This window comes from Chiloscyllium plagiosum, unplaced genomic scaffold, assembly GCF_037043375.1.
Source record: "Chiloscyllium plagiosum isolate Xiang-an unplaced genomic scaffold, Cpla_swu_hap1 HiC_scaffold_26, whole genome shotgun sequence".
NCBI classification, from domain to species: Eukaryota; Metazoa; Chordata; class Chondrichthyes; order Orectolobiformes; family Hemiscylliidae; genus Chiloscyllium; species Chiloscyllium plagiosum.
Window position 1 is genome coordinate 57,596,339 of NW_028270164.1, and position 16,625 is coordinate 57,612,963.

Sequence of the window (16,625 nt, forward strand, 5' to 3'; positions counted from 1 at the left end):
GTTACCGAACTGGCATTGCAGGGTTGGCCAGGGAGAAGTGCTAAATTGTCAACATGCCGCAATTTGGAATGTGGCATCGCCCCTCCTGACAGGTTAAAAGTCCACGGCACCATTGCAGGAGAATTCCCTACAGTCTCCCACACAACCAATATCCCTAAAAGCACATTAATGGGTCATTCCTGAAGTGAAATAAGAATCAGCACAGAAGGTGGCCATTCAGCCTATCAGACCCATGATAGCTCTTTGAAACAGTCATCCAATTAGTCCCACCCCAACCCTTGAAATTTTTTCCCCTGGAGAATTCATCCAATTCCTTTTGAAACCACAGAGCTTAGAAGTGGACATTAGACTCAACCTGTCCATGCCGACCCAGAGACACCCAGGCGCTCTTTCTAATCCCATCTTCCTACACATGGCCCATAGCCCTGCAGCTGACAGCATTTAAGGTGCAGATCCAGCAACTTTTTAAAAAGAGTTTACAGTCTCTGCCTCCACCATCAATTCAGGCAGCAAATCCCAGATATCCATCACCATCTACATAAAAAATATTTTCCTCACGTCCCTCTAACTTCTCTGCCACTTGAATCTATGATCCCTGCCAAGGGAAAGAGGTCCCCTCTCTCTACTCTATCTTTACCCCTCACAATTCTGTATACCTCAATCATGTCAACCTTCAGCCTTCTCCATTCCAATGACAACGACCCAACCTCTTCAATCTTTCCTCGTAGTTATAATTCTCCAGCCCTCGCAGTCTAGTAAATCTTCTCTGCACTCTGTCCAGAGCAATTATATCCTTTCTAGAATGTGGTGACCAGAAATGTACACAATACCCCAGATGAGGCCTCACCAGTGTCCTATCAAGTTTCATCATTATGTATATCCTTTTGTATTCTGTATCAAAGCCAATGAAGGAGAGCATCGTGTGCTTATCTACCCGCACTGCTATCTTTAGGGACCTGTGCACTTGCACACTAAGATCTCTCACTTCATCTACACTCTAGGTATATTCCTGCTTATTGTGCATTCCCTTTTACTGTTTGACCTTGCTAAGTGCATTACTTCACATATCAGAGTTCAACTCCATCTGCCACTTTCCTGCACGTTCCACAAATCCATTTATTTCATTTTGTTGCTTACAGCTATCCTTTAACTGGCCAATTTTTGTCTCATCTGTAAATTTCCCAGTTGTGACCACCACTTTCAAGACCAAATCGCTAATGTATAAGCCCATTATATAAAATATTGTAAATGTGCCCCAATAAACAATAAACCAACTACTATACTACTCTACAAAAGAAATCAAAACTACACTTATTACAAATAAATAAATAACACCGCTCAGCGCAATAAGACCATAGCTCTCAAAAAGGCATACATCACGCCAATGTCTTAGTGTAAGAAACACAGCCAGCAAAACCCCACAAGCAGCACGGAGATAAATGAACATACAGTCATTTGGCATGGAAACACATCCTTCGGCCCAACTTGTCCATGCCGACCATGCATCCTAAACTGATCTAGTGCATTTTTAAAAAAATCATTCACCAGATGAAGGCATCACTGGCTAGACCAGCATTTATTCCCCATCCCTCATAAAAGGGCAGATTCGAATCAACCACATTGCTGTGGGTCTGGAGTCACAGAAAGGCCACACCAGATACAAACAGCAGTTTCCTTCCCCAAAGGGCATTACTAAGCCGGATGGGTTTTTCCCAACAATGGGTTAATGGTTATCATTAGACTCTTAATTCCACATAATAACTGAATTCAAATTCCACCATCTGCTGTAGCAGGATTTGAACCTAGTTCCCCAGAACTTTGTCTAGGTCTCTGGACTAACAGTCCAGCAAAGTACCACTAGACCGTCGCCTCCCCCTTTGCCAGCAATTTGGCCCATATCCCTCCAAACCCTTCCTATTCATATGGCCATCCAGATGCCTCTTAAATGCTGTAATTGTACCAACCTTGAACCACTTCCTCTGGCAGTCTATTCCACACACGCGCCACCCTCTGAGTGAATCTCATCTCTGCTGCCATTTCCTTTAAGAGCCAGGATGTAGTCGATCAGGCCTTGGGGACTTGTCTGCCTTAATCTCAAGTTCTTTGCTCTGTACCTTTTCCCTGAGATGATTGCTCTAAATCCCTCCCTTTCTATAACTTTTACATTACCTTTCACTGTCAGGATGGTTTTAGTATCCTCCACTGTGAAAACTGAGACAAAATGTTAGTTTAGTGAGTCGGCCAGTTCTGTATTCTACACCAGTAACTCCCCAGACTCATCCTCCGAGGGACGATGAATCAATTTAAGTACTCTCTCCCCTTTTAGTATACTTACAGAAGCTTTCACTGTCCATTTTTAAATTTTGCTCCAGCTTTCTTTTGCTATTTCCTTTGCTCTTTTATCACCAATTCCAAAACCCTTTGTTGATCTTTAAAATTTTCCCAATTTTCCAGCCTATCACTCGCCTTTCTTAGTTTTTGTCTTTTGTAGGCCTTAATGATCACCTTTACACCATTCACAACTAATGTGGCAGGTTGGCAGAGCTTAGAATCAATTTGTTGATTGTGGAATTGCTTAGCTCTGTCTATCACTTGCTACTTATACTGTTTGGCATGCAAGTAGTCTTGTTGGGTAACTTCACCAGGTTGACACCTCATCTTCAGATATGTCTGGTGCTACTCCTGGCATGCCCTCCTGCATTAACCCTGAACCAGGGTTAATCCCCTGGATGATGGTAGTGATTGAGTGGAGGAAATGCTGGACTATGAGATTACAGATTGCACTGGAGTACAATTCTGCTGCTGTTGATGGTCCCTAGCGCCTGATGGATGCGCAGTGTGGAGTTGCTAGATCAGTTTGCAGTCTGTCCCATTTAGCACAATGACTGTGCCACACATGATGGAGGGCATTCTCAACGTGAAGGCGGGACTCCTTTTCTACAAAGACTGTGTGCTGGTCACGCTTACTGATGCAGTCATGAATAGATGCATCTGCAGATGGCAGATTGGTGAGGAGTTTGGGTTCCTTCACTATCTGCCACACACTCAGTCTAGCAGCAATGTCCTTTAGCACTCAGCCACCTCAGTCAGTAATAGTAACGCAGAGTCACTCTTTGTGGTGGACTTTGAAGCCCCCTTAAAGGTAGACAGCCACCGAAACATAGGGTTCATGTGTGGAATGAACTTCCAGAGGAAGTGGGTACAGTTCCAACATTGAAAAGATATTTGGATAAGTACATAAACAAGAAATGTTTGGAGGGATACAGGCTAAGTGCAGACAGGTGGGACTGGTTTAGTTTGGGATTATGGTCAGTATAGAAGGATGTTTTCATGCTGTATGACTTTATGACTGTCACGCCTTTAATGTGATGAAACATCCATAAATACCACAGCAGTGTTAGCTAAACAAATATGATATTGAGCCAAATGAGGATACATTTGAAGTGGTAAAAAAACGTCTTCTAAAAGATCTGGCCAGGTGTTAGACTTGGAAGTAGGTGAGCACTTTGGTGATAGCGATCACAATTCTGTTATGTTTACTTTAGTGATAGAAAGGGATAGGTGTATACCACTGGGCAAGAGTTACAGCTGGGGGAAAGGCAATTACAATGCAATTAGGCAAGATTTAGGAAGCATAGGATGGGGAAGGAAACTGCAGGGGATGGGCACCTTAGAAATGTGGAGCTTATTCAAGGAAAAGCTCCTGCGTATCCTAGATAAGTATGTACCTGTCAGGCAGGGAGGAAGCTGTACAGCGCGGGAGCCGTGGTTTACGAAGGAAGTGGAATCTCTGGTCAAGAGGAAGAAGGAGGCTTATGTTAGGATGAGATGTGAAGGCTCAGTTAGGGCACTTGAGGGTTACAAGGTAGCCAGGAAAGACCTAAAGAGAGAGCTCAGAAGAGCCAGGAGGAGACATTAGAAGTTGTTGGCAGATAGGATCAGGGTAAACTCTAAGGTTTTCTATAGGTATTTAAGGAATAAAAGAATGACGAGAATAAGATTAGGGCCAATCAAGGATAGTAGGGGAAGTTGTGTGTGGAGTCAGAGGAGATAGGGGAAGCACTAAATGAATATTTTTCGATAGTATTCACTCTAGAAAGCGACAATGTTGTCGAGGAGAATACTGAGACACAGGCTACTAGACTAGGTGGGATTGAGGTTCACAAGGAAGGGGTATTAGAAATCCTGCAGAGTGTGAAAATAGACAAGTCCCCTGGGCCGGATGGAATTTATCCTCGGATCCTCTGGAAAGCCAGGAAGGAGATTGCCGAGCCTTTGGCATTGACCTTTAAATCATCATTGTCTACAGGAATAGTGCCAGGAGACTGGAGGAGAGCAAATGTGGTTCCCTTGTTCGAGAAAGGGAGTAGAGGCAATCCTGGTAATTATAGACCAGTGAGCCTTACTTCAGTTGTTGGTAAAGTGTTAGAAAAGGTTATAAGAGATAGGATTTATAATCATCTAGAAAAGAATAATTTGATTCGGGATAGTTAGCAAGGTTTTGTGAAGGGTAGGTCGTGCCTCACAAACCTTATGGAGTTCTTTGAGAAGGTGACCAAACAGGTAGATGAGAGTAAACCGGTTGATGTGGTGTATATAGATTTCAGCAAGGCGTTCGATAAGGTTCCCCACAGTAGGCTATTGTACAAAATGCAGAAGAATGGGATTGTGGGAGATATAGCAGTTTGGATCAGTAATTGGCTTGCTGAAAGAAGACAGAGGGTGATGGTTGATGGGAAATGTTCATCCTGGAGTCCAGTTACCAGTGGGGTACCACAAGGGTCGGTGTTGGGTCCACTACTGTTCGTCATTTTTATAAATGACCTGGAGGGGGGCGTAGAAGGGTGGGTTAATAAATTTGCAGACGACACTAAGTTCGGTGGAGTTGTGGAAAGTGACGAAGGATGTTGTCGGTTACAGAGAGACATAGATAAGCTGCAGAGCTGGACTGAGAGGTGGCAAATGGAGTTTAATGCGGACAAGTGTGAGGTGATTCACTTTGGTTGGAGTAACCGGAATGCAAAGTACTGGGCTAATGGTAAGATTCTTGGTAGTGTAGATGAGCAGAGAGATCTCGGTGTCCAGATACACAGATCCTTGAAAGTTGCCACCCAGGTAGACAGGGTTGTTAAGAAGGCATGCAGTGTTTTAGCTTTTATTAATAGAGGGATCGAGTTCCGGAACCATGAGGTTATGCTACAGCTGTACAAAACTCTGGTGTGGTCGCACTTGCAGTATTGTGTACAGTTCTGGTCACCGCATTATAAGAAGGATGTGGAAGCTTTGGAAAGGGTGCAGAGGAGATTTGCTCGGATGTTGCCTGGTATGGAGGGGAGGTCTTATGAGGAAAGGCTGAGGAACTTGAGGCTGTTTTCGTTAGAGAGAAGAAGGTTGAGAGGTGACTTAATAGAGACATATAAGATAATCAGAGGGTTAGATAGGGTGGACAGGGAGAGCCTTTTTCCAAGTATGGTGACGGTGAGCATGAGGGGCATAGCCTTAAATTGAGGGGTGATAGATATAGGACAGATGTCAGAGGTAGTTTCTTTACTCAGAGAGTAATAAGGGTATGGAATGCTTTGCCTGCAACTGTAGTAGATTCGCCAACTTTAAGTACATTTAAGTCGTCATTGGACAAGCATATGGACATACATGGAATAGTGTAGGTTAGATGGGCTTCAGATTGGTATGACAGGTCAGCGCAACATCGAGGGCCGAAGGTCCTGTACTGCGCTGTAGTGTTCTATGTTCTATGTATGTCTTCAGCACGGCTTGATGGTAAGAATAAATCTAGAATGTTCAGAAAGCACTCAGCAGGTCTTGCACCATCTGGAGAGAGAGAGAAAAATAGGACTAACAAGTTGAATCTGATAAGCCTCTTCCTCAGAATGAAGACTCTATTCCACCATTAAACCATTAACTGTCTTTCTCTCTCCAGATGCTGCCAGATGTGCTGACTGGAGGAACACTAAGATCTTAGAAGGTTATAACGAAGGGGAGGATTATAGCTGAGGATTTGTAACTAAATAGGAAGAGAATGGCAACTTGGGAAGGGAGGGGATTTGAGTTGACTTGAGCCAAGTTGATTCAGCGACAGGCTTTCTGTGCAATAGTGGTTGAAGTTATGGGAAACAGCAAACATGAGTATTACAGCACCACCGCTGGTGGGAAGCCTCAATTACCGTGTGATATGTTTACATGGGTGTGAGAGGCGCTTGCAAATGTTGATGTTTCTGCAAAGATCACAAGGCTGAATCATGAGGGGGGGGTATGTGTTAAGCTAGATATGCTTGCACAAACAACTACAAGTAGCTGTATCTTGCTTCTGCAGCAATCGCAAGGCGGAATCATGAGGGTGTATACTAAGAAATAACTAACCGAAAAGGGAGGTGGTCGACTGGTAGAAACAGATGTATTAACATGACAGTTGCAATTGTCAGGCACATAGGGAGTTAGTATGAACAACTTAACCAAATAGGGCATAAAATAAATATGGGGGAGGGGGGGGGTGTCAGGCTTAGAGTAGTGGGAGCAAAAGCAACCAACAGGGTAAAAGGGGAGTACCGAGAGACTCAACTGAACTGTATAAATTGTAATGTAACCTTCTGATCGGGGTGCCTACTTGTTAGACACCGTCTTGCAAGAACGTTTCAATAAAATTCGCTGCTTCAGAATTTGACTCGGACTGAAATTTGTTGATATGTGAGCTTTGTTTCTCACATGGGGATATTGTGGAGAAAGTGAGGTCTGCAGATGCTGGAGATCAGAGCTGAAAATGTGTTGCTGGAAAAGCGCAGCAGATCAGGCAGCATTCCTGAAGAAGGGCTTATGCCCGAAACGTCGATTCTCCTGTTCCCTGGATGCTGCCTGACCTGCTGCGCTTTTCCAGTGACACATTTTCAGCACATGGGGATATTCCCAACAGAAATGTGCTTGGTAAATTTTATAAATGGGTAAAATGTTGACATATGTACAGCAACAGGTATTAAGGTTTTGCAGGAAATCTTAACATGTTTTAAAGATTTTCAAAAATATATAGACTGAGAGAGACATCTAACAGAATCAGGAAAATACAAGTGAAATTCTGAATCAATGTGGCCTACTAAAGCACAGGTAGTTCTGCTATAACATGCATTTATTAAAGACAATTTGTCTGTAATGTGATTTGTGAACTGGCAACTTGCTTAAAAATAACATGAACACCCATTCACGGTTATACGATTCCCATTCCCAGCACTAGGTGTCGCAGTATGTGTGAAGGACTGGACTGGCCGCGTCAGCATCATGTGACTAGTTGGCTCGTGCGCTTTCTTGTGAAGAGCTTTCTGAAAGTTATTGTGAAATGTTTGTGCTAGTGGACTTGGAAAAGTATCATGAATGTGTCTCTACAACCTGAGAACAAGAAGCTGGGAGTGATCAATTGATTTAAAAACCTAAAGAGTTAAATGAAATTTGGAACTGACTAACAGTGAAAGGGCAATGTTGAGGAGCAGTTTCAAACTTGGCTTTGTTGCTTGTATTAAGAGCTGTCTTCTCTTTGTTTAAAAAATATGTTTAAAGAATATTTGCAGTTTCATGTGAATCTGTTTCAGTGACTAATCATGATCGTAATGAACTGTAAAACAAAATACCAGTACAGGGGCTTGGACATGATCAGTCAGCTGCTCAGGGTGGTCAGACCCAGGAAACTCTGCACATAGTGGATGAGGGAGAGAAAGGTGGGTGTCGCAGCATTCATTACTTTTGGTGCATTTGTGGAGATGTCGTGAGGGGGTGAGAAGGCTATGCAGAAGAAATTCAGTGTTAGTCAGGGTGAGATATTAGCGAGGATGAGAGCGAGTGGAAAGATGTTGCAGGAAGTGGTGGGTACACTAACAGAGATAGTGTGAGATATCAATGAGAAGATGGTGGCACTCCCCTGGCAGAGTGGAGGAGGTCCTTGACCTTCTTCTGAAATTCTGTGCATTCAACAGATGGTTGAGAGTGAACTGGCCTGGACGGTAACCCTGATCCAGGTTGGTGTGGTTCCAGTAGAATGGCGTTCTCTGTTGGTCTGGGAGAAAAGGCCATCCCTGCCTCTGCATCATCCCATCCCCCATCAGCAGCACCTCATGTCCCGGCCCACAAAGAGAGGTACCAATTTTCTATTGTCTGCCACATCCATGGGCAATGGCAGGAACGATCTGGACAGCCCTGGACTGATAGCTCTTGTCTGGGTGCACAATATCTTTTTAAAGATGGTGCTGCCCACTATGTACGTTGGTCAATTCTGGTTTATCCAGGAAGTGGAGTGGCACTTGGTATTGGGAAAAGGCACATGGTATGATGGTGCTAGAATGTGTGAGGAAGCACCAAAGGATGGAATAGGTAATAAGTCAGGCAGGTTTTGTAAAATAAGGTGATAGACATCCCCAAGCATCTCGATGTGAAATCCTCTGAAAAACTTGACAAAACTGACACAGCGAAAGAAATTAAGATTCAGCCCTTAATCTATCAAGGGAGGTTTCATCCTGCGATCTGCCTTGTGCAGTGTTACTATTGGATGGGGTCAGAAGACTGGCTGGAATGTAGTGCAGGCAGCAGGTGCCAAATGAGAGTATTCAGTTGAAGAGTCTGATGAATTGCACTTCACAGTACCATACATCAGGTCAGTTATAACAGGTCAACATTTACTTAGATCGTGCTATTATTTGTGTTAGTTTACTATTTTTGTTTCAATTTTTCCTGGTATTTTTGGTTGTTCGCTCCAACCCTGTTTTTCCCCATAGGCCCCATTATTTCTATTGCACAGTTTTTTGTAACACGCTGTCACACGGGAATGCAACTATGGCAGTATAGGAGAGCTTTTAGATTAGATTACTTACAGTGTGGAAACAGGCCCTTCGGCCCAACAAGTCCACACTGTCCCGCCAAAGCGCAACCCACCCATACCCCTACATTTACCCCTTACCTAACCCCCTACGGGCAATTTAGCATGGCCAATTCACCTAACCTGCACATTTTTGGACTGTGGGAGGAAACCGGAGCACCCGGAGGAAACCCACGCAGACACGGGGAGAATGTGCAAACTCCACACAGTCAGTCGCCTGAGGCGGGAATTGAGCCCGGGTCTCTGGCGGTGTGAGGCAGCAGTGCTAACCACTGTGCCACCGTGCCGCCCACACGGAGCTACCTGTAGTAAAATTATATCTGGTCATCCTGTGGGCAACAGGAGGATTGTTCCTGCACTCTGTCTGACCAAAGTGGGTCTGGTTCGGTTCAGCTCACCTCAAAGGTTTTGTTAAGCCTATCTAAACAATTCCAAATGCAGACAGGTGCTGCCCTCACACACAAACCCCCCTCACTATCTTCAAGATCTATAAAGTAGTCTCATCAGTAAGAAAGACCACAAGGTTTAAGTCTTGAGTTAGTCCGAGTTCCTGCAATGTACATCAATACAGTATTGATGTACACCTATATACTTATGGTCTACGTGGAGAACTATGCAGAGATATTGAAATGTTTGGACACTATCTGGAATTAAAAGGGTTGATTGCTCTTAATTGGTGGAATACTTGCCTCTATAGGGATGATTGCCTGGCAACCCTAACTTCTGCTTCCAGCAGCCAGGAGTTGGTGAGGGAGACGCAGCAGTAAGGATCAGAAGGCTCCAGGTTCTCCCTCCTTTCCCCTGGGCGGATCCTGGGTACCTGATACAGTCAGCACCACCATATTTCTTTACACCCTGGCAAGCCTGGTGAAGCTGTCCTGCGTCCACCTTTCAAACACCTGGAATCTGCCTCATTGCTGATCAGCCTGATGCTTTGTTGCAAAAACGTTTATTAATTTATGATGATCAGCTTTTTGATTTTGCCAATTAGAAGCTCAGTGTACTGTGAGGGAGTCATCAACCTCTGTATCTTCTTTGGTCAATAAGGATATTTTACCTTTCGTTGCAGAGCTGTTGTTGTCCTGTGTTTGGGATGAAAACGGGTATAATTCTAAATGTTGATTTTAGTTTAGGTATTAACTGGATTTTTCACATTTAAAGATAAAATATTCTGTTTTTATAACATAATTTAATCAAAGAAGCCTGGTGAATGTCTCCTTTACATCCGTACCAAAGAGAATCAATTTGGTGATTAACTCTAAACATTTACATTAATGATGCAACTACATTTTTGCCGAGAGGTGCGAGGGAGGAGTGAAGGACTTCTGGGAAGGTTTTAAGTGGGTGAGATCTAAACCAGAGACCCTACACCATAGGGCCTCCCTCCCACCCACCTCCTCTAACCTTACTAAGTCTGTAAATTAGGTAAGTTTTCAGGTTTCTCTTTTTTTTCCTTCTCTTCCTTTGTTCAGTCCTGTGTGGGCTTTCAGATTAGCGGGGTATGGCTGATAGGGCAGTTGCATGTTCCTCCTGCAGAATGTGGCAGGTGAGAGACACTTCACATGTCTCTGCCGACCACATCTGCAGGAAGTGCACCCAACTCCAGCTCCTCGAAAACCGAGTTAGGGAACTGGACCTGGACCTGGATGAACTACGGATCATCCGGGACGTTGAGGGGGAAATTGAGAGGATGTACAGGGAGGTGGTCATTCCTCAGACACAGTATAAGGACGACTGGGTTACAGTCAGGGAGGAGGAAAGGGAACCAACAGATAGAGCAGGCATCGCCTGTGGCCATTCGCCTCAGCAATAAGTATACCGTTTTGGATACTGCTGGTGGGGACGGCCTACCAAGGGAAAGCCATAGTTGTCAGGTCTCTGGCACTGAGGCTCAGAAGGGAAAGGAGGAGAATAGAAAAGTGCTAGTGGTAGGAGACTCAATAGTTAGACGGATTGACAGGAGATTTTGTGGTCAGGAACGGGACTCCCGGAAGGTATGTTACCTCCCCGGTGCCAGGGTCCGGGATGTCGCCGATCGGGTTTACAGGATTCTGAAGGGGGAGGGGGAGCAGCCAGAAATCGTGGTACATATTCGCACCAATGACATAGCCAGGATAGGGATTGAGGATCTGAAAAGTGACTACAGAGAGTTAGGTTGGAAGCTGAAGAACAGGACGAGTAGAAGATGAATGGTTTCAGGTTTGCTACCGGTGCCACGAGACAGTGAGATGAGGAACAATCAGCGAGTACAGCTTAACAGGAGGGAGGGCTTTAGATACCTAGACCATTGGGATGCCTTCTGGGGAAGGTGGGACCTGTACATGAAGGATAGGATGTACCCGAACTGGAGGGGCACAAATGTCCTGGGTGGGAGATTTGCTCGTGTGATTCGGGAGGGTTTAAATTAGTTTGGTAGGGAGGTGGGAATCAGAGCTACATATCTGAGAGGAGGGCAGTTTAGATGGGGCAGTGACAGGATGTATTAAATCTATCAGGAAGGTTTCTCACGCAATGAAACAAAGAGATCATTTAAAATGTGTCTGCTTTAATGCAAGGAGTGTCTGAAATAAGAGTGACGAACTTAGAGCATGGATCAGTACTTGGGGCTACGATGTTGTGGCCATAACGGAGACATGGGTTTCACAGGGGCAGGAATGGTTGCTTGATGTTCCAGGGTTTAGAACGTTTAAGAAGAACAGGGAGGGTGGAAAAAGAGGAGGGGGTGCAGCATTGCTAATCAGAGAGTGCACCATAGCTACAGAATCGAAGGTTGTTGAGGAAGGTTCGTCGACTGAGTCAGTATGGGTGGGAGTTAGGAACAGCAAGGGAGCAGCTACCTCATTGGGAGTTTTGTACAGACCACCTAATAGCAGTAGGGAGATTGAAGATCTCAGAGACGGGCAGATTCTGGAAAATTGCAGAAGTAGCAGGGTTGTTGTTATGGGAGATTTCAACTTTCCCAATATCAACTGGAACCTCCTAAGTGCAGATGGTTTGGATTTAGCCGTTTTTGTCAGATGTGTTCAGGAGGGTTTCCTTACTCAGTATGTAGACAGGCCGATGAGGGGAGAGGCTATTTTGGATTTGGTGCTCGGCAACGAGCCAGGACAGGGGTCAGATCTCACGGTGGGAGAACACGTTGGTGACAGTGACCACAACTGCCTCACATTTAGCATAGCCTTGGAGAGGGAAAGGAGCATTTACCAAGGGAAGATATTTAATTGAGAAAAAGGAAATTATGACGCTATCAGACAGGAGTTGGGAAGTACAGACTGGGAGCAATTGTTCCACAGAAAGGGCACAGCAGACATGTGGAGACTGTTTAAGGAGCAGTTGTTCCGAGTGATACACAGATTTGTTCCTCTGGGACAGGTAAGAAGGGGTAAGATTAAGGAACCTTGGATGATGAGAACAGAGGAGCTTCTCATCAAAAGGAAGAAGGCAGCTTATGTAAGGTGAGGGAAGCAAGGATCTCGCACAGCTTTAGAGGATTACAGGCTTACTAGAAAGGAGCTCAGCAATGGACTGAGGAGAGCCAGGAGGGAGCACGAAAAAGGCTTGGCAGGAAGGATTACGGAGAACCCAAAGGCGTTTTACTCATACGTGAGGAATAAGAGAATGATCAGGGAGAAGGTAGGGCCGATCAGGGATAGCGGAGGGAACTTGTGTGTGGAGTCTGAGCAGATAGGGGAAGCCCTAAATGAGTTTTTTGCTTCGGTTTTCACCAAGGAAAGGGAACTTGTTGTAAATGAAAACTTTGAGGAGCTGGGATACAGTCTCGACCAGACCAAGATTGATGAAGACGATGTGCTAGAAAGTTTTGAAAACATTAAGATTGATAAGTCCCCAGGGCCAGACCAGATTTATCCGAGGCTGCTCCGGGAAGCGAGAAAGGAGGTTGCTAAGCCACTGGTGAGGATATTTGCCTTCTCACTCTCCACGGGAGTCGTACCAGAGGATTGGAAGGAGGCAAATGTTGTTCCTCTTTTCATGAAGGGTAATAGGGAAATCCCTGGCAATTACAGACCAGTCAGTCTTACGTCTGTGGTCAGCAAAGTTTTGGAAAGAATTCTGAGGGATAGGATTTATGACTATTTGACAAAGCACAGTGTGATCAAAGGCAGTCAGCATGGCTTTGTGAGGGGCAGGTCATGCCTCACAAATCTTATTGAGTTCTTTGAGGAGGTGACAGGACAGGTCGACGATGGTCGAGCAGTGGATGTAATGTATATGGACTTCAGCAAGGCATTTGATAGGGTTCCCCATGGTAGGCTCGTCATAAAGTCAGGAAGTATGGGATACAGGGAGATTTAGCTGTCTGGATTCAGAATTGGCTGGCTGACAGAAGGCAGAGAGTGGTTGTAGATGGAAAGTATTCTGCCTGGAGGTCAGTGTTGAGTGGTGTCCCACAGGGCTCTGTTCTTGGGCCTCTGCTCTTTGTAATTTTTATAAATGACTTGTATGAGGAGGTTGAGGGGTGGGTTAGTAAATTGACAGATGACACAAAGGTTGGAAGTGTCGTCGATAGTATTGAGGGCTACTGCAGGCTGCAGCGCAACATAGACAGGACGCAGAGCTGGGCTGAGAAATGGCAGATGGAGTTCAACCTGGATAAATGCGAAGTGATGCATTTTGGAAGGTCGAACTCGAATGCTGAATATAGGATTAAAGACAGGATTCTTGGCAGTGTGGAGGAACAGAGGGATCTGGGTGTGCAAGTACATAGATCCCTCAAAGTTGCCACCCAAGTGGATAGGGTTGTTAAGAAACCATATGGTGTTTTGGCTTTCATTAACAGGGGTTCGATTTTAAGAGCTGTGAGGTTTTGCTGCAGCTCCACAAGTCCCTGGTGAGACTACACTTGGAATATTATGTCCAGTTCTAGTTGCCCTACTATAGGAAAGTTACAGAAGCTTTGGAGAGGGTGCAAAGAAGGTTTACCAGGATGCTGCCTGGACTGGAGAGCTTGCCTTATGAAAAAGGTTGAATAAGCTCAGACATTTCTCTCTGGAGAGAAGGAGGATAGCCAGAGACTTTTCCCCAGGGCAGGATTGACTGATACAAGGAGTCATAGTTTGAAGATATTAGGAGGAAGGTATAAAGGAGACGTCAGAGGTAGGTTCTTTATGCAAAGAGTTGTGAATGCATGGAATGCGTTGCCAGCTGTGGTGGTGGAAGCAGAGACATTAGGGACATTTAAGCAACTGCTAGACATGCACATGGATAGCAGTGAGTTGAGGGGCGTGTAGGTTAAGTTACTATATTTTACATTAGGATTAAGTCTCGGCACAACATTGTGGGCCAAAGGGCCTGTTCTGTGCTGTACTTTTCTATGTTCTATGTATTGGAGCTTGATTATCAGCGCAGTCCTCTCGTCACAGCCATATCACGAGAACTCAAACCTCGTTCAATGTTACCCACCTGAAAATCTCGGATGTAAGTCAGGAAGAAGCTGAGGAAGGAGAAGGCAAGAGACCATTCGGAGATTGTACTGACCAGGTGCAATTTGTAACCCTGCCAAAAACAAACAAACCAATGGCCAACAGTGAGCATTTAATCTGAAGTACACCCTGTACCTGTGCAAACTCACTAAGCAACTCTGTTCTGAAGAGGAGTCACTGGACCTGAAATGTTAACTCTACTTTCTCCTCACAGATGCTGCCAGACCTGTTGAGTTTCTCCAGCAGTTTCTGATATTGCACATCATTGGTTCTCTTTGGAGGGAGAATCCAGAGCAAGAATATAACCTTTAAATCAGAGCCAGGCCATTCATAGAGTGCAGATGCATAGTTCCTTGAGAGTTGAGTCACAGGTAGACAGGGTGGTGAAGATGATGTTTGGCATGCTTGCCTTCATTGGTCAGCGCATTCAGTATAGGAGTTGGGTTGTCACGTTACAGCTGTACAGGACTTAGATGAGGCCACTTTTGGAATACTGTGAATATTTCTGGTCCCCATTCCAAAGGAAGGATGTTGTTAAATTTGAGACGGCGCAGAAAAGAATTACAAGGATGTTGCCAGGGTTGCAGGGTTTGCATTACAGGAAGAGGCTGAATAGACTGGGGCTTTTTTGCCTGGAGTGTTAGGGGCTGAGGAGTGACCTTATAGAGGGTTATATAATCATAAGGGGCATGGATAGGGTAAATAGCCAAGGCTTTTCTTTCCTCAGGTACGGGAGTCCAAAACTAGAGGGCATAGGTTTAAGGTAAGAGGGGAAAGATTTAAGAGACCTAAGAAGCAACTTTTTCCCGCAGAGGGTGGTATGTTTATGGAATGAGCTACCGGAGGAGGTGGTGGATGTTGGTACAGTTACAACATTTAAAAGGCATTTGGATGGAGAGATGAATAGGAAGGGTTTAGAGGGGTATGAGCTAGCTGCTGGCAAATGGAATTGGGTCAGAGTGGGATGTCTGGTTGACATAGATGAGTTAGATCGAAGCATCTGTTTCCATGCCTGCATGACTCTATGATGCAAGGAAAAAGTGCTTCACACACAGGATAGTAGCCATCTGGACCTCTCGCTCGAAAGGCTGAGGTCACTGTGAAGGATACAGTGCTTTATTTCCCCCTCCAACTTCAAGTGGATTTAGTTTCTTCCCCATCTCCCCCTCACTTTGATGGTTTACATTGCCCATGGTGGGTGGCACGGTGGCTCAGTGGTTAGAGTCATAGAGTCAGAGATGTACAGCACAGAAACAAACGCTTCGGTCCAACCCGTCCATGCCGACCAGATATCCCAACCTAATCTAGTCCCACCTGCCAGCACCCAGCCCTTATCCCTCCAAACTCTTCCTATTCATATCCCCATCCAAATGCCTTTTAAATGTTGCAATTGTACCAGCCTCCTCCACATCCTCTGGCAGCTCATTCCATACACGTACCACCCTCTGTGTGAAAAAGTTACCCGTTACATCTCTTTTATCATCTTTCCCCTCTCACCCTAAACCTATGCCCTCTAGTTCTGGACTCCCACACCCCAGGGAAAAGACCTTGTCTAGTTACCCTATCCATGCTCCTCATGATTTTATAAACCTCTATAAGATCACACCTCAGCCTCCGGCGCTTCAGGGAAAACAGTCCCAGCCTGTTCAACCTGCTGCCTCACAGCGCCAGGGACCCAGGCTGAAATCCAGCCTTGGGCGACTGTCTGTGTGGAGTCTGCCCTTTCTCCCCGCGTCTGAGTGGGTTTCCTCCGGATGCTCTGGTTTCCTCCCACAATCCAAAGATGTGCTGGCTATGTGAATTGACCATGCTAAAATTGTCTATAGTGTTCAGGTAGGAGCATTAATTAGGGGTAAAATGTAGAGTAATAGGGGAATGGGTCTGGGTGGGTTACTCTTTGGTGGGTCAGTATGGATTTGTTGAGCTGAATGGCCTGTTTCTACACTGTAGGGATTCTTCTATGATGATAATGGACTTTATTGTAAACATTGACTAGGCTCCACTGTGCTTACTGGTGGAGGGTAGTACAAAAAGAAACAAAAGGCATGGTGATTCAGTATAGGAGTGGGAAAATTACTCTGTTATGTGTGACAGCATTTCTGGATATAAATAAAAGCAAACCCAGAAGAGCCCTTGTGTGCAATGGTAGCGATCCTGCCTCCAATCCAGCAGGCCCAGGGTCAAGTGCCACCTGATCCACTTTTCTGATTGATAAAAAGAAATAAAGCCCCATAGCCAGATAGCATTTCCGAGCATAGAAAACAAAAAATAAAGCTGACCCAAGAGCTCTTGTGGCACAGTGATAATGTCCCTAT

At 45.1% G+C, this 16,625-nt stretch overlaps 1 protein-coding gene across 12 annotated transcripts in view; it reads right to left on the reverse strand.

Moving 5' to 3' along the window:
* The window catches only part of LOC122563336 (DNA damage-regulated autophagy modulator protein 2), a 116,848-nt gene that overhangs the window by 14,215 nt on the left and 86,008 nt on the right, over positions 1 to 16,625 (reverse strand). For 5 of the 12 annotated variants that reach the window (XM_087973771.1, XM_043717081.2, XM_087973768.1 and 2 more), the window contains one exon: positions 14,291 to 14,383. The exons of 2 other annotated variants lie outside the window; for them this stretch is intronic. In XM_087973771.1, the coding sequence (XP_087829897.1) occupies positions 14,291 to 14,383 (93 nt within the window). Of the gene's footprint in view, positions 1 to 5,652; positions 5,830 to 9,926; positions 9,952 to 14,290; positions 14,384 to 16,625 lie in introns of all 12 variants that reach the window. 5 more of the 12 variants (XR_015750973.1, XM_087973772.1, XM_043717085.2 and 2 more) reach the window with 3 other exon arrangements.